At 46.7% G+C, this 23643-nt stretch overlaps 1 protein-coding gene across 2 annotated transcripts in view; it reads left to right on the top strand.

Annotated features, from left to right (window-relative positions):
* The window catches only part of CXXC1 (CXXC finger protein 1), an 82185-nt gene that overhangs the window by 29558 nt on the left and 28984 nt on the right, over positions 1-23643 (top strand). For both annotated transcript variants that reach the window (XM_029611530.1, XM_029611538.1), the window contains exons 9-11: positions 14463-14670; positions 16243-16353; positions 17786-17835. In XM_029611530.1, the coding sequence (XP_029467390.1) occupies positions 14463-14670; positions 16243-16353; positions 17786-17835 (369 nt within the window). The remainder of the gene's footprint in view (positions 1-14462; positions 14671-16242; positions 16354-17785; positions 17836-23643) is intronic.

Raw genomic sequence — 23643 nt, forward strand, 5'->3', positions numbered from 1 at the left:
GGCAAAGTGCTCAGAAGAATCAAGCTCCATCGGGGTCTCATCATTCTAGTGGCTCCAGAGTGGCCCCGCAGACCGTGGTTCGCAGATCTGGTGAACCTCGCCACGGCCGGCCCTCTCCGCCTCGGTCATCTTCCCCACTTTCTTCGGCAGGGTCCTGTATTTTTCGATCAGGCGGATCGCTTTTGTCTAGCTGCCTGGCTTTTGAACAGCGGAGATTGAAAAAAAAGGAATATAAGGAAGAAGTTATATCCACTCTGTTGAGGGCCCGGAAGCCGGCAACCTCTCTCGCTTATGTTCAGATATAGAAGGTTTTCGAAAATGCGTGTACCGCTTTGGGAGTGTTGGCTTGTAAGGCTCGGGTTTCCCAGGTCTTTTCCTTCCTCCAGAATGATCTCTCCAAGGGTTTGTCTTTCAGTTCCTTGCAGGTGCAGGTTTCCACCCTCGGCTCCCTCTTAGGCAATATTGACGGTTACACAGTGGCGACTCATCCGGATATCGTCCGCTTCCTCAAGGGGGCCAAACATTTGAATCCGCCGGTACGGGCTACTTGTCCCTCGTGGAGTCTTAACTTGGTTCTTCGGGTTCTCTGCGAAGCTCCCTTCGAACCTCTGCGGAGGGCTACACTTAAGGATTTGACTCTCAAAACCGTCTTCCTGGAGCTCCAAGCTTTGTCGTGCAGGGAACCTTTTCTACGTTTTTCTGATTTGGGGTATCCCTCAAGACAATACCCTCCTTCTTGCCAAAGGTCATTACTTCCTTTCACGTCAATCAGTCAGTAGAACTCGCGACCTTTTCTTCTGAAGACATCGCAAATACATCTGGGGGTGATCTGCGGCGCCTGGATGTAAAACGGGTTTTGCTATGTTGCTATGTTTGCTATGTTACCTCCAGGTTACAAATAAGTTCCAGATTTCGGATCACCTGTTTGTCCTGTGGAGTAGCCCAAATAAGGGTAATAATGCTTCAAAGGCCACTATTGCATGTTGGCTAAAGGAGGCTATTGCGTCTGCTTATATCTGTAAGGGCCGATCAGTTCCGAAGGCTTAAAAGCCCACTCCTTATGTTCTCAGGCCTCTTCTTAGGTGAAGAGTCAATAGGTCTCTCCGCAGGAAATATGTAGGGCAGCTACTTGGAAATCTCTGCATACTTTTGCTCGTCATTACTGCCTTGATGACCAGGCTCCAGTTTTTGGCTCCTTCGGGCAGCAGGTTCTTCAAGCGGGACTGTCTCGGTCCCACCCTGTTTAGGGAAGCTTTGGTACATCCCACGGTCTGGACTGATCCAGGTACGTACAGGGAAAGGAAAATTGTTCTTACCTTCTAATTTTCATTCCTATAGTACCACGGATCAGTCCAGATACCCTCCCGTGCTAGATCTGCTCCGTCCGCTCGAAGTTTCTTCCTTTACAGGTTTCTGGATACCTGAATCTTTTATTGTTACTTAAGGCACCAGAAGCATCTCACAGATGAAAATAAATCTTTATGCAAGAGCGTTTGTTATACAGAATTCTTTCAATTGTTCAATTTATCAGTTTTTCTTGTTACTTGCTTGATCTTTTGGGAGTTATATCTGCTTTGAAAGTGTTTTATACTGAAGGGATGCGGGGTAGGCTCTGTCCTGATATGGAATACCCTTTCAGTTTTGGTCTGTCTCCATCTGCTGGACAGGAGGCTCAACCCATGGTCTGGACTGATCCGTGGTACTACAGGAACGAAAATTAGCAGGTAAGAACCAATTTTCTTGTCTTGCAAGGTCCTCCTGTTATGTATCGCAATCCGCTTCAGATTTAACTTCTCTGAATAATTTAGTATCTTCTGCAAATTTGATAACCTCACTCGTCGTATTCCTTTCCAGATCATTTATATATATATATATATATATATATATATATATATATAAATATATTGAAAAGCACTGGTCCAAGTACAGATCCCTAAGGCACTCTACTGTTTACCCTTTTCCACTGAGAAAATTGACCATTTAATCCTACTCTCTGTTTCCTGTCTTTTAACCAGTTTGTAATCCACAAAAGGACATTGCCTCCTATCCCATGACTTTTTAGTTTTCTTAGACACCTCTCATAAGGGACTTTGTCAAACACCTTCTCAAAAATCCAAATACACTACATCTACTGGTTCACCTTTATCCACATGTTTATTAACCCCTTCAAAAAAATGAAGCAGATTTGTTAGGCAAGGCTTCCCTTGGGTAAATCCATGTTGACTGTGTTCCATTAAACCATGTCTTTCTATATGCTCTATGATTTTGTTCTTTAGAATAGTTTCCATTATTTTTCCCGGCACTGAAGTCAGGGTCACTGGTCTATAGTTACCCGGATCGCCCCTGGAGCCCTTTTTAAATATTGGAGTTACATTGGCCACCCTCCAGTCTTCAGGTACAATGGATGATTTTAATGATAGGTTACAAATTTTAACTAATAGATCAGAAATTTCATTTTTGAGTTCCTGCAGTACCCTAGGATGCATACCATCCGGTCCAGGTGATTTGCTACTCTTTAGTTTGTTAATCTGGCCTACTACATCTTCCAGGTTCACAGTGATTTGGTTCAGTTCGTCTGACTCATCACCCCTGAAAAGCATCTCTGGAACTGGTATCTTCCCAACATCCTCATTAGTAAACACAGAAGCAAAGAATTAATTTAGTCTTTCTCCAATGGCCTTATCTTCCCTAAGAGCCCCTTTAACCCTTCGGTCATCTAATGGTCCAACCGACTCCCTCACAGGTTTCTTGCTTTGGATATATTTTTAAAAGTTTTTATTATGAGTTTTTTCTTCTATGGCCAACTTCATTTCAAATTCTCTCTTCGCCTGTCTTATCAATGTTTTACACTTAACTTGACAATGCTAATGTTTTATCCTTTTTTCTTCAGATGGATCCTTCTTCCAATTTTTGAAGAATGCTTTTTTGACTAAAATAGCCTCTTTCACCTCACCTTTTAACAATGACGGTAATCGTTTTGCCTTCCTTCCACCTTTCTTAATGTGTGGAATACATCTAGAGTGTGCCTCTAGGATTGCATTTTTAAACAATATCCATGCCTGTTGAACACTTTTAACCTTTGCAGCTGCACCTTACAGTTTTTTTCTAACTATTTTCCTCATTTTATCAAAGTTTCCCTTTTGAAAGTTTAGTGTTAGAGCTGTAGATTTACTTATTGTCCCCCTTCCAGTTATTAGTTTAAATTTGATCATGTTATGATCACTATTGCCAAGTGGCCCCACCACTGTTACCTCTCTCACCAAATCCTGTGTTCCACTAAGAATTAAATCTAAAATAGCTCCCTTTCCCTGCATGTACCCGGATCAGTCCAGACCATGGATTGAGCCTCCTGTCCAGCAGATGGAGACAGAACAAAACTAAAAGGGTATCCTATATCAGGACAGAGCCTACCCTGCAGCCCTTCAGTATTTGTCTGTCTCCAGCAGATGCAGGCAGCTCACCCTGTGGTTCCCTTTCCTTATTGCTTTACCTTACTCTGTGTGGGTTTCTCTCTCTCTATTTGATCAGATCAAGCAAGTATTATTTTTTATTTGTATTTCAAAAACCACCAAAAAAAAAAGTTTGAAGAAACTCTGTCATTTTAGGAGACAACGCTGTCTCCTTGCTCTTGGGGAGCCTAGGGGGGCTTGCCCCTTGAGTTATCAGCCTAGGCTCCCATCCCGGTGACCTGAGTATTTGGAGCGATACTGGTGGTCCAGTCACTCCCTCTATACAGCTGCCTTGGCCCCTGGGACGTTTAATTCTCCGGTTATACTAACAGAGAAGTTTCATTCCCCTGTAATTTAAAAAAAAAACAAAACACAAAAAAAAAACAAGAACAAGAGACATTACATAAATAAAGGGCAGATATTTAATTGGCAGCTTTCTTTTACCTCTGAGTCAGAGAAGGGAGCGTGCAGGGTTTGTTCTCTTGCACTCGCTCCTTCAGGGCAGCACTGCTCAGCTGATTTCCCCTGCCTCAGGGCGATTCTTTCCTTCAGTCATGACGCGTTCTCATCTTTGTTTAGCCTGCGGGGAGCCTGCCTTGCGGCTCTCCCATGATGGGCTTTGTTCTGGGTGCCTGCCAGGTGGGGAGGGTCCCTCCGTGGCACCGAGTCAGCCAGCGACTTGGGGGCGGTCGTCTCGTTGCATGGCCAAGGCCGTTCCCGATTCGGGAAACCGCGGGAGCGGCGGCCATCTTAGGTATCAGTGCAGCTCCCGATTTGGGGCTGCAGGAGGGAGAGGAGCCAGATTTTTTTTGTTTCTCCTCCCAATTTAAGCCCTGTACCCTCTCCGGATAAGGTCCCCGACACCCCCCCCCCCCCCCTCCGGGAAATCCAGGCCATGTTTTTCATCAGATTTTGTGCTGTTACTGCACAAATCCTATTTGGCTAGCTTGCAAGAGGAGAAGGAAACCCCCCCCCCTCTCCCCCCAGGTCCTCCTCCTGCTAAAATCCCCCCGCTGGGGATTGAAGTCCCTCCGGAGGATACGGTTACGACCGCAATGCTAGCTCACGTGGACCCGATCCTGGCGGGACTCAGGGCGCCTCCACGCACTTTCCCGTTCCATCCCATGCACAAGCTGCTGCTCCTTCGGGAGTGGGAGGCTCCCGAGACGGGGCTCCGAGTGGGTAGAGCTATGGACAAGCTCTATCCTCTTCCCGAGGATTGCCTGGAAATGCTTAAAATTCCCAAGGTGGATTCTTCTGCATCTGCTGTCACCAAGCATACCACTATTCCGGTGGTGGGAGCCACAGCTTTGAAGGATGTCCAGGACCGCAAACTTAAATTTATCTCAAGTGTATCTTAGGAGTCCGGGCGATGATCTGCAGCAGTCTCATGCAGCGGTCAAGTCTTAGGTGGGTCCAACAATTGCTTGGCACCCAGGACCTCCCGTCTCCAGAGGCGGAGCAGGCTGAACGACTGGAGGGTGCTGTGGCGTATGGAGCGGATGCTCTCTACAACTTACTCTGCGTGCAGGCCAAAGCGATGGTCTCCGCAGTGTCAGCCAGACGTCTCCTCTGGCTGTGCAGTTGGTCGGCGGATTCTTCTTCCAAGTCTCAGTTGGGCACACTGCCTTTCAAGGGTAAGTTGCTTTTTGGAGAAGATCTGGAACAGCTTATTAAATCTTTGGGTGAGAACAAGTTCCATAAGCTGCCAAGGACCGCCATAAACAGACTAGGTCTTTTTTTCCCTACGCGTTCCCTTTTCAGAGGTCAGCGGAGGTATAACAGGGCGCGGGGTTCCTTTCCTAGGGGGACCACCTCCAGTTCCCAGTCCTGGGCTCATTACTTTTGGGGCCGCCATGCCTTCCGAGATGGCAACACACAACACTCAACCGCAAAGCCCTTCTCCCAATGAGATCCGGCCGGCCCATTCCTCCGTTCCAAACTTAGGTGGACGTCTCTCCCTGTTTCTAGAGGAATGGGACAAAATCACGTCTGACCAGTGGGTCCTCGAGGTGATAGAGAAAGGTTACGCATTAGAGTTTTCTCGGAACCTGCCGGATCTGTACATAGTCTCCCTTTGCGGACACCGGAAGCGGGCGGCTGTCTGCCAGACTCTTGCCAGGCTCCAGGGACTAGGTGCCATAGTCCCAGTCCCGGTGGAGGAACAAGCCGCCGGCCAGTATTCCATCTACTTCATCGTGCCCAAAAAAGGACAGTTCCTTCAAAAAAAATTTTGGACGTCAAGAGAGTCAACCGAGCCCTCTGGATACTCCATTTTCGAATGGAAACCCTGAGGGTGGTGATAGTGGCAGTTCGCTCGGGCGAATATCTGGCCTCCCTTGACTTTGCGGAGGCTTACCTAAACATCCCTATCCGACGCGAGCATCAGAAGTATCTTCGCTTCAACATTCTGGGCCAACACTTCCAGTTCCGAGCGCTACCCTTCGGCCTCGCCATTGCGCTGCGCACCTTTACAAAGGTCTTGGTGGTGGTGGCGGCCGCTCTCCGTCGAGAGGGAGTCCTAGTCCATTCTTACCTGGACGATTGGCTCATGCGGGCCAAGTCGGAGGCTCTCTGTACGATAGCGGTTGACCAGGTCCTTGCTCTCCTCACCTCCTTCGGGTGGGTAGTCAATTTTTCCAAGAGCAATCTTCAGCCCTCCCAGGTCCTGGAATTTCTGGGGGCTCGCTTCGATACCCAGGTCGGCAAGGTGCTCCTGCCGGACGCTCGGGCGCTCAAACTTATGGACCAAGTGCGCAACCTTCTCTCGCTCCCACTTCCCACGACCATGGCTTCCACTATTGACCTGGTTCCCTGGGCTTTTGCGCATATGCGATCATTACAGAAAGCTTTGCTATGCCTCTGGAAGCCAGTGTTGGAACAGTTTCAAACGACTCTCCCTCCCTCCGACTCTACCATCACCAACATACAATGGTGGCTATTGCTAGCGCACCTCCTCAAGGGAATGTCCTTACAGACCCCGCAGTGGATCGTAGTCACGACGGATACCAGCCTTTCCGGGTGGGGAGCAGTCTGTCAGTTCCAGGCTACACACGGATACTGGTCCCCAGTCCAATCCCTCTGGCACATCAATCGGCTGGAGGCCCGAGCGGTTCAACTGGCTCTCAAGGGTTTTCTTCCTCTTATCCGCCGCAAAGCGGTGCGAGTGCTCTCGGACAACTCCACCACGGTGGCCTATATCAATCGACAGGGGGGCACCAGGAGTCGTCTGGTGGTCCTAGAAGCCAGCAAGCTCTTCGCCTGGGCAGAGCAGCACCTAGATCGCTTAGCAGCTTCCCACATAGCAGGCAAGGAGAATGTACAAGCCGATTTCCTGAGCCGTCAGCGTCTCGATCCCAGCGAATGGGGGTTATCAGACGGAGCGATGGATCTGATCGTCTGCAGGTGGGGTCCATCTCACCTGGACCTGATCGCTACCTTGAGCAATGCCAAAGCTCCCAGATTCTTCAGCCACTGGAGGGAGCACTGCTTGGAAGGAGTGGATGCACTGGTCCTTCCCTGGCCTCACAACGTCCTCCTGTACGTGTTTCCTCCTTGGCCCCTGGTGGGAAAGGCTCTCAGAAGAATAGAACTTCACAGGGTCCGGTCATTCTTGTGGCGCCCAAGTGGCCTCGCAGACCGTGGTTTGTGGATCTGGTACACCTGGCGACGGACGGTCCTCTCCACCTCGGCCATCTTCCACGCCTGCTCTGGCAGTGTCCCGTATTTTTCGACCAGGCGGATCGCTTCTGTCTAGCGGCTTGGCTTTTGAACGGCAGAGACTAAGAAAAAAGGGATACAAAGAAGAAGTTATATCCACTCTACTGCGAGCCCGTAAGCCATCTACCTCACTTGCCTATGTTCGTGTTTGGAAAGTTTTTGAAAATGTCTGTGCAGAAATGGGTTTTGCGGCACGGTCAGCTCAGGTATCTCTGTTTCTTTCTTTCCTTCAGAGAGGCCTCTTCAAGGGCCAGTCTTTCAGTTCGTTGCAGGTGGAGGTGTCCGCTCTCGGCTCCCTCTTAGGCAATATTGATGGTTACGCGGTTGCATCTCATCCAGATGTCCATTTCCTCAAGGGTGCCAAGCATTTGAATCCGCCTATCCTTACCACTTGTCCTTCTGGCCCTCTGCGAGGCACCATTCGAACCTCCCCGTCTGTCTACTCTTAAGGATCTGATGCTCAAGACGGTTTTTCTGGTTTCTATCTGCTCCGACAGAAGGGTGTCAGAGATTCAAGCGTTGTCCTGTAGGGAGCCCTTCCTACAGTTTTCTGATTCAGGGGTTTCCCTTAAGACTGTGCCTTCTTTCTTGCCTAAGGTTGTCTCTTCTTTTCATGTCAATCAGTCGGTGGAACGATCGCTTGGTGGTTGAAGGAGGCAATTTCCTCAGTCTATATCTGTTAAGGCCAAGCGGTCCCGGAGGTCCTAAAAGCTCATTCCTTGCGTTCTCAGGCTACTTCTTGGGTGGAGAGTCAATCGATCTCTTCACAGGAAATATGCAAGGTGGCTATGTGGAAATCCCTGCATACTTTTGCTCGTCATTACTGCCTTGATGTTCAGGCGCCAGTGTTTGGTTCCTTCGGTCGGCAGGTGCTTCGAGCGAGACTGTCTCGGTCCCACCCTCTGTAGGGAAGCTTTGGTACATCCCACGGTCTGGACTGATCCGGGTACGTACAGGGAAAGGAAAATTAGTTCTTACCTGCTAATTTTCGTTCCTGTAGTACCACAGATCAGTCCAGACACCCTTCCCTGTACTTTTCTGCCGGCTGCTTGAAGTCTTTTTTTCTTTTTGCAGGATGCTGAATATTGCTATCATCTGTGTTTATAGTTAGAGGCACCGGAAGCATCTCTCTGATGACAATGGATATCTATGCAAGAACGATCATATACAGAGTCCATTCAATGTTTTTCAATTGTTCAGTTTTTCTGAGTTCTTTTGTTACTTGCTTGATCTCTTTACTGGTTATCTTTATACTTATCTGCTTTGACAATGGTTATACTAAGGGCTGCAGGGTAGGCTGTGTCCTGATATAGGATACCCTTTCAGTCTCCATCTGCTGGACAGGGGGCTCAACCCAAGGTCTGGACTTATTCGTGGTACTACAGGAACGAAAATTAGCAGGTAAGAACCAATTTTCCTCTCTTGTTGGTTCCTGAACCAAGTGCTCCATGAAGCAGTCATTTATTACATCCAGGAACTTTGTCTCTACCAAGTCCTGATGTTACATTTACCCAGTCAATATTGTGGTAATTGAAATCTCCCATTATTATTGCACTGCCAAATTGGTTAGCTTCCCTGATTTCTCTTAGCATTTCATCATCTGTCTGACCATTTTGTCCAGGCGGACGGTAGTATACTCCTATCACTATACTCTTACCCAACACACATGGGATTTCTACCATTATAGATTCTACTGAGCATTTAATCTCTTGTATGATTTTTATCCTGTTGGACTCTATACCCTCCCGGACATAAAGTGCCACACCCCCACCAAGTTGATCCTCTAACATTGCGATATAATTTGTACCCTGATATAGCACTGTCCCACTGGTTATCCTCCTTCTACCAAGTCTCTGTGATGCCAATTATGTCAATCTCATCATTTACTGCTATACACTCTAACTCTCCCATCTTACTTCTTAGACTTCTGGCATTGGCATACAGACATTTCAAAGTGTGTTTTTTGTTTGATTTAACAACCTGCTTTTCAGTTGTTAAGGATATTTTGGAAATCATTAGCTTAGGTGATTTTTTTATATATAGGCACATGGACTACGTTTGCTTTTATTGGAACCTCTCTGTTGGATGCCCTAACTCTCCTGTTTCATTAGTATCCTTCAAGGATACATTTCTCTGAACCATGCAATGCTGAGCGACTGTCGGCTTTCCCCCTTGTTCTAGATTAAAAGCTGCTGTATCTCCTTTTTGAAAGTTAGTGCCAGCAGCTTGGTTCCACTCTGGTTAAAGTGGAGCCCATCCTTTTGAAAACATCTCCCCCTTCCCCAAAGGTTTCCCCAGTTCCTTACAAAACTGAATCCCTCTTCCCTGCACCATCGTCTCATCCACGCATTGAAACTGGAGCTCAGCCTGCCTCTGGGGGACCTGCACATGGAACAGGAAGCATTTCAGAGAATGCCACCCTGGAGGTTCTGGATTTCAGCTTTCTACCTAAAATCCTAAATTTGGCTTCCAGAACCTCTCTCCCACATTTTCCTATGTCATTGGTGCCCTCATGTACCACGACAGCTGGCTCCTCCCCAGCACTGTCTATAATCCTATCTAGGTGATGCCGTGTGAGGTCTGCCACATTTGCACCAGGCAGGCAAGTTACCAGGCGGTCCTCACGTTCACCAGCCACCCTGCTATCTACATTTCTAATAATTGAATATCCAACTATGATGGCAGGCCTAACCCTTCCCTCCTGGGCAGTAGCCCTGGGAGACTTGTCCTCGGTGCGAAAGGACAATACATCACCTGGAGAGCAGGTCCTTGCTACAGGATCACTTCCTGCTACACCAGGGTGATGTTCTCCTACTGCGAGACCTGTCTGATCCAAGGCAGCACTGGGGCTGCCAGATTTGATTTGGGACTTGGCTACTTTGTCCATGAAGGTCTCATCAATGCACCTCTCTGTCTGCCTCAGCTCCTCCAAGTCTGCTACTCTAGCCTCCAGAGATCTGACTCGTTCCCTGAGAGCCAGGAGCTCTTTGCACCGAGTGCACACATACAATCTCTCACCTGCGGGTAAAAAATCATATATGTGACACAATGCAAAAGACTGCTGCCTTCATCTTAGTTTTATTGAGTTCCTAGTTAAGTTTAGGATACTAAGGGAGTTGGAATTAGAGTACTTTAAATTTACAGGAGTATTTACTAATTAATCTGCTATTTAAGTTTAGGATACTAAGGGAGTTGGAATTAGAGTACTTTAAATTTACAGGTGAATTTACTAATTAATCAGCTAGTGTCCTACAAGGGGATGATTAAACTTTCAATAAGAGCAGGTACAATAGTATGATTTTTAATGAGAAAGTGTCTCTTGCCTAAAAATCAAGGGTTGAGTGGGTGGGAAAAACAGACACTAGAATTAACTATCTCTGGCTTGCTTATTACCTCAGACACACACAAACCCTAAAGAATATATCCCTCTATTTCATCTTTCACCAATCTTTAATAAGTCCAAAGATTTCCCAAAGCTATACTTAGCAATCCTCTTTAACCACCATTAAATTGTTCTTCACTCAGCTAATTGAAGGGTTTGAGATTTGTGCGCCGTTATTCGCGCGCTTCCGGTCCTCTTCTACTGCAAAGGGTGCGGGTTCCCTGGAAGCTGGGGCTGTGGAATTCAATCCCTGGATCGCTTGCGGTGACCTCTGGACTCCTCTCCCGGGGGATGCTGGGAGCAGTATGCAGATGAGCCTTCCGGTCCTCTTTACTGATTGTAAATCCTGTGGGGATAGGGAAATACCTATAGTACCTGAATGTAATCTGCTTTGATGTACACTTTGAAGTGCCGAAAAATGAAATAAAAAATCTAAATAAGTTAATAATAAAAATAATTGCCTATGGATATAAGGGTTTGAGGTATAGAGTTCCATAGGATAGGGCCTCCGATAGAAAACGCGTTTTTGCGTGTCGCTACAAGCCTTGTAGTTTTAGGAGAGGGGACTTGTAACAGTAATTGATTTTTTTTATCTTAAATTTTGGGAGGGGATATATAAATGTAACCTAACAGACTACCAAGTGTTATTGTTATTATAAATGAGATTGTGTAAGGTTGATAGAATTTTATATTGTATGTGCCATTTGATAGGTAACCAATGTACACTAAAAGGAAATGGAGAGATGTGTTCATGTAAATTTGTATTAGATAATAATTGTGCTGCTGCATTGTAGACTAATTGAAGTGGCCATATTATGGATTGAGGGAGTCCTTCATAAACGGAATTGTAGTAGTCAGTGTTGGTCAATACCAGTGACTGAAGAACTGTTCGGAATGCAGATGTGTCTAATAGAGGTTTGATGTATTTTAGTAAATGGAGTTTATAAAAAGATGTAGATTTGATGAAAAAAAATTTGGTGGGTTTTGTTTGTCAATTTTAAGCTTGGGTACAGGTCAATACTGAGAAACTGCATGTGGCACACGAGGTTAAGTAGCAGTGTCAGTAAAACTTTCTCCTTCTCCCTTGTTCCTGAGGGCAGAAACTTCCCTGAGAGAGAGAGGTTGGAGAGAGCAAGGTTGGGCCTATGTGCTTCGGTATAGATCCATCCTCCTCTTCCTGGGTGGAATGTTTTTAGGGCATGCAGACCTTTCTGCAGGGGGTGCCCAGTTAAGGCGAAGCAATCTGCTATGTAGGGATTGCATGCTCGGGCCTCCCATGTGTCAGTCACGGTGGGCAAGTGCCGTAGGGATGCTGTACCTGGTAATATTCAAGGAGAAGTAGATCATGAAACAGAAGAGTATTCCAATGGGGAACTGGCTTTATCACCTCTAGAAGAGGGAGAAATTGCATATGACTGAGAGCTGCTTCAGATTCTGCTGTTTTTCTTTTTTTCACAGAGATGTCTTGCTGAGTTTGTTGGCTCAGACCCTGAACACACTTAGTGTGTCCAGAGGTCAATTTTAAGTTAAGCATCCTGTTTCTTTCCCCACCTGTATCCAATTCAAGAGATATTGGATTTAAAGAAGGTAAATGTGGCTATCAAGGTTCCCTGTTTCCTCATGGAAACTCTGAGGTCCAACTCTTGAGATCCGTCTAGTGGGGGTACGCAAGGGAGAGTTCTTGGCATCTCTCGCCTTGACAGAGGTGTATCTGCACATAGCAATCAGGCCAGAGCACCAGAGATTCCTGAGGTTGATGGTCCTAAAGGAAAATTTTCGGTATCTAGCCCTTCCCTTTTGCTAGCGACGGATCCACATATCTTTACCAAGGTGAGGGTGGTGGGGGCGGCCACACTGCAAAAGGAGGGTGTATTGGTGCATCCATGTCTGGATGATAGGTTCATTCATGCAAAATCAAAGGACCTTTGTTAACAATCAGTACAAAAGTTACAATATTCACTTGATGTCTCTAGGATGGGTGGTGAACCTAGCAATGAGCCATTTAGTCCTCTTTCAAACACTGGAGTATCTGGGAGCTCAGTTCAACATGCTGGCAGAAAGAGTGTTTCTCACAGAGAGAGATTGCTAAAATTGCAGAGACAGATTAGGGTTCTGCTAGAGCTTTCAGTGCCTAGGGTTTGGGACTATTTACTGGTCCTGGGTTCTATGGCATCAACATTGGAATTAATTCATTGGGCATTTGCACATATGCAGCCTCTGCAGGGGGCTCTTCTCTTCCGCTGGAATCCGTTATTGGAAGTGTTTCATCTTCCTCTGCCGTTAGAGAAGGAAGCCAGGGAAGTCTTTTGTGGTATCTTACTTGCACCAGTTTCAAGGGTGATGCGGAACTGGAGATTCTGAATTGGGTAATAACCGCCACTGATACAAGCCTCTCCAGATGGAGGGTGGAGTGGCAAGATCAGTCTGCGCAGGGCCGGTGGTTGATTAGAGATGAGAACGTTGCATTTTGCATTGCTTGCCTCTCTGCCAAGGTTATGCAGCCATCCAGCACAAGATCCTATTATACAGTGCAACGATGGTGGCCTACATCAACCTTCAAGGTGGACCCAAGAATCAGGCAGTGGCTTGAGAGGCCCAGGAGTTTATTCTCTGGGCAGAGCAGCACTCGGAGGGCCTGGCAGCATCTCACATCGCCAGAATGAATAATGTTCAGGCGGATTTTCTCAGTCTGAGAAAGTTAGAGACTGGGGAAAGGGAGCTGTCCGAGGCACCAGTGTGTCTCATTTATGGGAGATGAGGGTGTCCTGACCAAAGAGGTGTCATGGTTTTACAGCTACTAAATAGAACACTGTACGGAAGGAATCGGAGCTCTGGTGCTGCCATGGATGCGAGGGATTCTTCTTTGTTTTCCCTCCGTGGCCTCTGGTGGACAAGGGATTATGGCAGATAGAGAAACATCCGGGCAACATGATCCTGATAGCTCCATCGTGGTCATGTTGACCATGGTTCCCAGATCTGATCAACTTGGCCATAGATGGGCCACTGAGGTTCGGACACTGGTCGATACTTTTCCACCAGGACCCAATATTTTTGGGTCAGGTGACTCACTTCTGTCTCATGACTTTGCTTCTGATAGGAAATGACTGAGACAGAGGGGATATTCCGAAGCAGTTATTTCCACCTTATTGCAGGCTAGGGGATCTTTGAGTCCTGGTCTTCTGTTGACGGAGTTCAGCCTCAGCCTGTTCAGGCCTTGGTGTAGTATATTTTGGCTTTTCTAAAGAAAGGTTGTGGTCAATGGACTGATCTTTAACTCTCTGAGAATCCAGGTAGCGCCATAGGGTTGTCTCCGGGGTAAGGTGCAAGGGTATCCTCTGACCACACATCCAGATGTTATTTGATTCTTTCGGGGAGCTAAGAGCATGTTTCTCAGGTGCGAAGCATTTGTCTGTCTTGGAATCTGAATTTAGTCCTTAGAGAATTGTGTGAGGCTTGGTTTGAATCAGTAAAGAGAGCTAAGGTTAAGGACTTGACTCTTTAAAGTGGTTTTCTTGGTGGCTATTTGTTCAGCCAAGAGAATTTTAGAGCTCCAAGCACTGTCCTACAGATGTCCAGGTGCTGTCCTACAGATGTCCAAGTGTTGTCCTACAGATGTCTGATTTGGAGGTATTTTTATGCAATGGTGCCTTCTTTTCTGCCTAAGGTAGTCTCAGCAGGGAACAAAACCCAGGAGTCTGGAGTGATCTGTGCTACTGCAGGAATGAAAATTAACAGGAGAGAACCAATTTTTCTATACTGATGTGATTTTCCTCTGTGTCATGGCTGCTCCCAAGTACTTTAATAGATTTTGATAATGGCTTTAAAGAGAGAGATTGATGGAAAAGCGATAGGTGCTGCTGTTCACCTTCTGGACTGATTCCTCTTTTTGTCACTCTTCCACCCCTCCACAGCCGCATCTATGAAATTCTCCCACAGCGCATCCAGCAGTGGCAGCAGAGCCCATGTGTGGCGGAGGAGCACGGCAAGAAACTCTTGGAGCGTATCCGACGGGAGCAGCAGCAAGCCCGCACCCGGCTGCAGGAAATGGAGCGGCGCTTCCATGAGTTGGAGGCAATCATCTCCCGTGCCAAGCAGAGTGCTGTGCGGGAAGATGAGGAGGTAGGTGCAGGGCTAGCCACAGAAGGAGCAGGATGGGTTGCTAGAAAAGAAAGAGGTGAGCTTCTCTTTGGAACTGGTTTTCTACTGCACCACCCTGGCTTACTGAGGGCACTCAATATGGCAGCAATCAGAATCTAGTAAAAATGGAAGTAAGGGAGCAAATTTTAATGTCCACCAATTTATGCTGTTGACAAAGATAATTTATTATAGTTGCAACAAGAATCACGTCACCGTTAGAGAAACAAGTTGGCGATCCCCCAACATGGTTCACATCTCGGAAAACTGCATCGGGAGGGACCAAGTCTACAAGAGGAAATTTAAAAATGACTGAAGTGGACAAAGGACAATAAGACAAAATCAGTAGATTGGTTTAAATTCCTGATGAGAATGTATTCCTAACAAAGCATAGTACTGAAGGCTTTCTGAAAAAAAGAGGAAAGTGTGGTTAAAATTATGTAAATTATTTTTGCAGGAAAATAAATAAGTATAAACAGAAAAAACAATCAAAGCTTACCAGAAATTTGAATATATATGAGTGAAACAGCATTAAGAACGCAACTAAAAAACAAGGTTTAAAAAACAGTACAAAAAGGCACCAAAGACAAGTCATGTGACAAGACCTGTCAATCTTGTAAACTTCAGGGTAAGCATCATTGGAAAGTCAAACAGAGCATCAAAGGGGTGTGGGAATAACAAGACTTGGTCCTATTGTAAACATCAGAAGAGGGTGTAGTATTGTGTAACAAGCTTTACATTGGCAAAACCACTCATATGGGTCCATACTCTGATCTATAGTTATGTCATTTGCGTGAGAATGCTTCTCTGGTTCAACATTGGCTTGAGGTATGTCATGCACCTGAGGATCTGCGTTTTTCTATCATTGACAAAGTTTCTCCTTCTACTAGAGGTGGCAACTACTCTTGGGCACTGTTTCAGGGAGAACTAAGATGGCTATGCATTCTTAACACTCTGTCCCCTAATGGACTCGATGATATGGATTGGACTATTTTATTTTCACTGTTCTGTTTGTTTATACTTCTTCTGTCCTTTCTGTAAGATTTCCCTGCCCCCCTCTCTTTGTTTCCATTGTGATATTACACTCTCGTGATGTTTACTTTAGAGCCAAGTCTTGTTATTCTCACACCCCCTTGCTGCTCTGCTTGATGCTTTCAATGACATTTTTAGTGTTGTTTTCAAGATTGAGAGATCTTGTTACACGATGGACATTAACATTTGTTCCCTTTCCTTCGATTTTAATGGCTCTATTGTGGTTTGGGCTTCTCCACCCTTATTGTGTGCTAGCAATCAGAATCTAATAGCCAAAGGCCAATTAAATCAGCTTTTTGTTTAAAAGTAAAAATGATAGCTTTGCTGTTGGGAGTATGAAATGTGGAGTGCCTTTGTGATGTTATTGAACTATTATCCTCAGCGCCTTCTGACTTGATTGCCCAATCAGCAGTGGTCTGATTCTAGGGTGGGAAGCCCTAAAAGCAGAGAAAATGAAAGTCACAAATGCTGTATAATATTTGGTTGTATGTTAATGTGTTAAGAGTACTCTACCTCCACTTGCAGATCAATGAAGGGGACAGTGATGACACAGACTTCCAGATTTTCTGTGTTTCTTGTGGTCACCCCATCAACCCCAAGGTGGCGCTACGTCACATGGAGCGCTGCTATGCCAAGGTACATCATGAATTGGGGAGTGCTGCCACAGCATACTTAGTTGTGCCCAAAGGCAGGCTAGCTGAAGTTGGGGCTAGAGAGAGGGGAACATGTGTGTCAGTCCCTTAGAAATAATATTACAGAGTTCAGAGGGAGAAGTCATATTCCCAGACATACCAAATGACTAGAAAAGCCTTAGCACCTATTGCAGAACTATCCACATTATAACATTTTCAAAAAGCTGTGAAATGGAAAAGTTCCTTTTTTATGATGTTTTTGTTTGTTCATGTTTAACTTTAGAGCATTTTTTTATGTCCTAAAACCTAGAGGTCCATATTCAAAAGCCATTTAGACGGATAACAAAATAGTCATCCATCTAAATGGCTTACCTGGCTATATACAGCCCTTATCCAGCTAAATTCTAGCCAGCTAATATGTTTGGCGGCTAGAATTTAGCTGGATAGGTTAGAGGTGGTCCAGGAGTATAACTGGGATAAATTGAGTTAGCCGGATAAGTTAACCAGCTAACTCCGATATTTAGAGTTAGCCAGATGACTTAACTGGTTAAGTCAGGTCGAAGACTTGTCCTAAAAAGAGCTGTCCTAAAGTTAGCTGGTTATAGATAGCCAGCCAGTTAATTAAGATAGCCAGCTATATTCAGTAGTGTGACTGCACTAATGAATATGCCTCCAAAGTTAGCCGGATAAGTTTGCCTGCTGTGCTGTCACTTGATCTCTTGTCCCCCTGCTCTATTGTCTTGCCACTAAGGTCCCTTTTTAAGCCAATATTGTAAAAAAGCTGGGCTATTAGGTGCCTGTTTTCAGGCAAATTTAGGGGACTAATTTATCAGCTGAAAATTCATGTAAATTTAGGTCTGCTATTCATTTGCCTAGAGTTGGGTTCCAAAGTTATGTGTCTAGTGCTGAAAATCAGGGCTAAGCATCTGACTTCCCTGCCCTAACTCTGCTCCCATAGCCATCCACTTTTTAGTATCCTAAATTTAGGAGCCTCATGAAACTTAAAAACTTAAATTTAGGAATTCAGCCCTAGTAAATTTTTTAAAGGGCCAATTTACTCCCAACGTTAGGCACCTAAACCCTTTGAAAATTGGCCTCTTTCTGACTGTCCTACATATTAGTGAATTCTGTTTTGTTTCTTATAACCTCCATTACAAGTGTCACCATCCTCTCAGTGAACAGGTATTTCCGCACATTCCTTTTGAGCTTCCTTCCTTCAGCTTCACATGATGAACCCTTGTCCTTGACCTCATTATTCAGAAAAATGCTTCCATTTGCTTTCCGTTGTCTCTAGCTGTTGTGTTTAATCTCCTGTGGATTTAAATTGTCCTTAGAAGAAGTTATGGTTTGAGGCAACCAGGCTTCTTCCTGGTATGATTGTTTTAGCAAAGCTTAGCCTGTTTTTGATGTGTGTTTCTCTTTCTGTATTTCTCCAGTATGAGAGCCAGACCTCCTTTGGATCTATGTACCCAACCAGAATTGAAGGGTAAGTACAGGATCCAGTGTACTCGAATCTTGCCCTGCAGGCTCCCCACTAACCATTACAACTCTGCCAATATTCCTCTCTCCTTCATACCCTGCTGAGTTGTCTACATACCTAGCTCTGCCAGTGCACCCTTTCCTAACGTGAGCCAGATGGACTCAGGGCCAATGGGTTATATGCTCCCCTGCCAGCAGATGGAGACGGAGTCAGGTTTCAAAGATGATGTCACCTTAGATACACCCCTGCAGTGACCTCAGCCCTTCAGTATCACTCTGTCTCCTAGCAGATATGGACGTGCTTTCCCTGTTGAGATCACTATACTCTTTAGAGGAAGAAATTCTACTTTTAAATTGGAGCAAGATTGAGCCTCGCTCTTCTGCGATGATACTTAAAGGTCCGTCCCCCAGTTGAGAATTCCTGAGACGATTTCCGAGATCCCTCAGAGGTATGCCTTGGTCCGGTAGCCGGCTCCTGGCGTGGACTTTGCTGCTGAAGCAGCCGAAAGGCAGCAGGTGCAGGAAGCCAAGCATGGTGGTGACGGCCAAAGCCCTCTTCCCCCGCAGCTGGAGAACGTCTCTGTACTTAACCGGTAAGCACTGAGCCCAGATAAGTAAAGAGAGAAGAGGATTCCTTCCGATTCAGAGACGTTAGAGGGGCTTCAGTAAGACTTCCTCTGGTCTCCTTGTTGGGCACGCCGCACTGACGACGTTCCCGATCTCGTTGGGGTAAGGGGAAGTGGGCTTCCGAGCGGGTTGAGTGGCCCCCCCGATGGGCTAGGCCCCGCTTTAGGCTCTGTGGGCACACCACGTGGTAGACCACAGTGGCGTCATATTGCTCGCGGTTCTGTGCATCTCCATTGCCCGCCATAGAGCATCTGTATGCGCGGTGCATACTGGCTCTACACACTTGCTGTGCATGTAACGTCGCGCATATGTGCGCACATATGTGCCCTCCATTACGTGCATCCATATGCGCACGTCTCCTTAGGCGCAGAACATGGTTAACAGGTGTACGAGCTAAGAAAAGAGAGCACATTACTGAAACACTAGCTGAACTACATTGGTTATCCATAGAACAAAGAGTTCAATACAAAGCATTATGTACTATACATAAATTAATTCACAACGAAAAAGCAGAATGGCTCAACACAGCATTACTTGTGCACGCACCACATAGAAATCTGAGATCGGCAAACAAAAGCACTCCTGACTGTTCCATCGGTAAAAACATCAAGACTAACACAAGTCAGAGAGCGAGCATTGTCTTTAGCAGGACCCATCCTGTGGAATTCAATGCCCTTTGAGTTAAGATTACAAAGAACTTTTAAACTATTTAAAGGAATGTTAAAAACATGGCTTTTTAAACAGGCGTTTGACAAAGAGAACGGAGAAAGTAAGTAAAGGCAAACACCACAAACTAAGCGCTAAGCTTAGTAATTATTGTTGACTCAACTTCGCCCCGTTAACTTTGTAAAGTTAGAATATGACACAGGTTTCACTAGGACATTACAAACTAACTCCGCATATAGCTGTATGTTTGTACACACTTTGTTACGAAACCATTTTTGACACATTTATTAAACGTCGATTAATTAATGTTATGATTTGTGCCTTCCTGTAAACAGTTGTGATGGTAAATAACGACGGTATATAAAAGATTTTAAATAAATAAATAAATAAAATATGCGTGCGCCTCATCACGAATCACAGAGCTGCTCAAAATCAGTGTGCGCACAATTTCAAGTGATAGCCGGCTGAACACGCAGTTACCATTCCTAATGACTTCGGCACCAAAGAAACATAAGTGCCATTCCCTTTGTGCCGCCTGCCATATTAGGGCTACCCATTCTGACCTTGATTCTTACCTATGTCAGCACTGTGAGGAGGTCCAGGGAGAGTTGCCCTCCCAGAACTTTACTAAGCCCGGCTCCTTCCATTCAGAGGATGGGTCAGCCATGAACTTAACTGGTAGCACCCTGGATCTGAGTAATCCCGGGGCTGGGTCTGCCATGGGAGAAGGAAATTCAGCAGCACCTACCCCAGTACCTCCTGGGCTAGGCATAGATCTGGCGGCCTCCTCTTGGGTGGAATTTTTTCAAGGCCTTCATACAAGCGCAGTCTGTTTCATTTGCCCCTGTCCGGGTGGAACCCCAGCCGGTAAGGCCTCCCTCTCCCAGCCCTATCGGCAGTCCTCGAGACATGCCTCTTCTCACCAAGGGTGCCCCTGGCAGAGACCCAGACACCATGGACGAAGAAGGGGATCCAGATTCCTTGGAAGATGGGGAAATCCCACCAGGTTTGGAGCCATATCAGACTATGTTATGGTTTTTCCATAGAGATGAATTGCCAATCCTGGTTTTACAGACCCTGACTTTGGGAGTTCCTGGCATGGACCCTATGACGGAACCAAAGAAGAATCCCATCCTGGTGTCGTTATGGAGAGCCTCTTGCTATTTTCCGATGCTGGAAGCCATTCAGGAGTTGATTGATCTGGAATGGGACTCCCTGGAAGCGAGTTTTAAGGTGGTCGAGCATTGGAAGCTCTATACCCACTGGATCTGGCAGCGAGAGAATGCCTGCATTTCCGTAAAGTGGATGCCCTAGTCTTCGCCGTTTCGAAGCAAACAACTATCCCAGTGGAGGGAGAAGCAGCCTTAAAAGATGCGCATGATAGGCGGATGGAGTCCATCCTTAAACAAGCTTTTGATGCGACAGCAATGACTTTACAGATTGCTTCCTGTTATGCCCTGGTGGCTCGCTCCTACCTACTTCTCTCGAGAGAGGTGGATAACTCAGGGGTGCATTCCAGAGAGGCTATGGAGCCCACTGCTGCCTATTTAGCTGACGCAAGCTCTGACCTAGTCCGTACCTTGGCTAGAGGATTTGCCTCAGTGGTAGGGGCCAGAAGACAGCTATGGCTGAGAAATTGGTCAGTGGATGCGACCTCTAAGGCAAACCTCACAAAGATGCCCCTAAAGAGATCACTCCTATTCGGAAGTGAATTGGAAAAGCTGGCCAATAAGTGGGGTGAATCTCCAGTGCCCCGGCTACCAGAAAATAAGAGAAAGCAGTTACAGTGCGCTTTGCCTATGAGGGTTTGGTCCAGGGGCTGCCAACGCTTTCAGCCCTACAGGAACGCCACATTTCAGACATCTCAGTTCTCGGGGAAAGTCTCAATCCTTTCGGAGTCAACAACCCAAGAGAGGGGCTGGTTCGGAATAAGGTTCGACCCAAGCTCCTCAATGAAGTTTTGCCGATCCATCCACAGAACGAGGAGATAGGGGGTCGACTATCCCTCTTTTACCAGCGGTGGGTTGAGATCACGTCGGACAAATGGGTACTGGATATCATATGAGAAGGCTATGAGCTGAAATTTCGCAACACTCCTCGGTATATATTCATGATGTCTCTGTGCCACAGCATAAGAAGCAGGCTGTGGAATCTACCTTGATAAGGCTCTTCAAATTGAGGGCTATAATTCCACTACCTATGCACCAGGAAAATACAAGGCATTATTCCATCTAATCCTTGTACCCAAGAAGGAGGTTTCCTTTTGCCCTATCCTGGACCTCAAGAGTGTCAACTGACACCTACTAGTAATTCATTTCTGCATGGAAACTCTATGCTCTGACATAATGGCCATACAACTGGGAGAGTTCTTAAGCTCCCTGGACCTTTCTGAGGCCTACCTTCATATTCCAATCCGGCAATATCACCAGTGGTTCCTATGCCTTGCGGTGCGGGGCCGCCATTATCAGTTCCGGGTGCTGCCCTTCGGCCTGGCCACCACCCCCAGAACATTTTCTAAGATTATGATGGTCATGGTGGTGGCACTGAGGAAAGAAGGAATCCTGGTGCACCCATACCTGGACGACTGGTTGATCCGGATGAAGTCATTAGAAGAGTCTCCCGGTGACCAGCAGGGTTACTTCCCTGCTTCAGGAGCTTGGTTGGGTCATCAACATGGACAAAAGCAGTCTCAAGTCCTCCCAGTCCTTAGAATATCTGAGAGTCCAGTTCAACACCAAGCAGGACAAGGTATTCCTCCTTCCCTCGCGGATAAGGAAGTTGATGTTTCAAGTGCATCAGTTGATGAATGCGATATGCCTCAAGGTGTGGAGTTATCTTCAGGTCCTCGGTTTGAAGGCATCAACCCTGGAGGTAGTACTGTGGGTGAGGGCACACATGCGACCACTCCAATGCTCCCTGCTGACACGTTGGAACCAGTTGTTTTAAGACTATTTGATTCACCTCCATCTACCGATGGAAGTATGTTCTCGGCTCCAGTGGTGACTACAGGAAGCTCACCTGGGCAAAGGTGTAAGCCTGTCTCCACCGACCTGGCTGGTTCTCATGACAAACGTGAGCCTCCGGGTTGGGGAGCTCACTATCAGGAATTGACGGCCCAGGGGTGTTGGACCAAGGAAGAGATGCACTGGAACATAAACTGCCTGGAAGCCCGAGCAGTCAGATTGGTGTGTCTACAGTTCAGCGGCATACTCCTTGGTCAGGCGGTCTGCATAATGTCAGACAATGCAACAGCGGTAGCCTGTATCAACCACCGGGGGGAACCAAGAGCCAGCAAGTATCTCTGGAGATGGATCTCCTTATGGAATGGGCGGAATTGCATCTACAGATGATCTCTGCCTCCCACATCGCAGGAAAGGACAACATCAGAGCAGACTTTTTAAGCAGGGAGAGTCTGGATCCAGGACAATGGGCATAGTCGGCCAGAACCTTTCAGCTACTGGTAGATTGCTGGGGCCTCCCGTCCATCAACCTGCTGGCTGCATCTCACAATGTGAAGGTTTCCCGATTCTTCAGTCACAGAAGAGCCTGACGGTCCCTGGTGATCGATGCCCTTGTTCAGACCTGGCCAGAAGAGGACTTACTATATGCCTTCCCTGCATGGCCCTTGCTGGGCATGGTCATTCGCAGGATCGAGCACCACAGGGGATTAGTCCTTCTAGAGCTTTGGATTGGCCAAGGAGCTTGTGGTAGGCAGACACGTGGAGATTCCCCCCCCACACACACGTGCCTCCCACCGCACAGGAACCTGCTACAGCAGAGACTAGTCTTTCATGAGGATCCGACTTGAGAGGTTTGGCCCTTGAGAGGGCTTGTCTCATGAAGCATGGATATTCGGCATCAGTAATTACCACCTTGCTCCGCGTGCGAAAATTCTTGATGTCCTTAGCGTATGTGTGGGTCTGGAGAGTATTTGAGGCCTGGTGCGAGGAGCGTGGAGTTGCCCTTTGGACGGTCAAAATCCCTCAGGTTCTGGAATTTTTACAGGACGGCTTGAATAAAGGCTTGTCCCTTAACTCCTTGACGATCCAGGTAGCGGCTCTCTACTGTTTCAGGGGCGAGGTGAATGGACTATCGGCACATCTGGACATGGCCCGTTTTCTAAAAGAGGTAAAACGCCTCTGGCCACCCCTACAGTGGCCGGTTCCCTTGTGGAATCTTAATCTAGTATTGGAGTTTTTAGCAGGGCCGTCCTTTCGGCCGCTGCGCAGTCTGTCTTTGCGCCTGTTAACCCTGAAAACGGTGTTCCTGGTGGCGATAAGCTCGACTCATCGCATCTCTGAACTCTAGGCATTGTCGTATCGGGAACCGTTCCTCCGGATGACTCCAGGCGCACTACAACTTCGTACCATTCCATGCTTCTTGCCCAAGGTAGTCTCAGAGTTTCATTTGAATCAGTCCATTTCATTGCCATCCCTAGATAGACACAAGGACATGGAAGAATACCACCTCCTCTGCCATTTAAATGTCAGTAGGCTTTTGGTGCGGTTTCTGGAACTTTCAG

Source organism: Rhinatrema bivittatum, chromosome 1 (genome assembly GCF_901001135.1).
Source record: "Rhinatrema bivittatum chromosome 1, aRhiBiv1.1, whole genome shotgun sequence".
Classification (NCBI taxonomy): Eukaryota; Metazoa; Chordata; class Amphibia; order Gymnophiona; family Rhinatrematidae; genus Rhinatrema; species Rhinatrema bivittatum.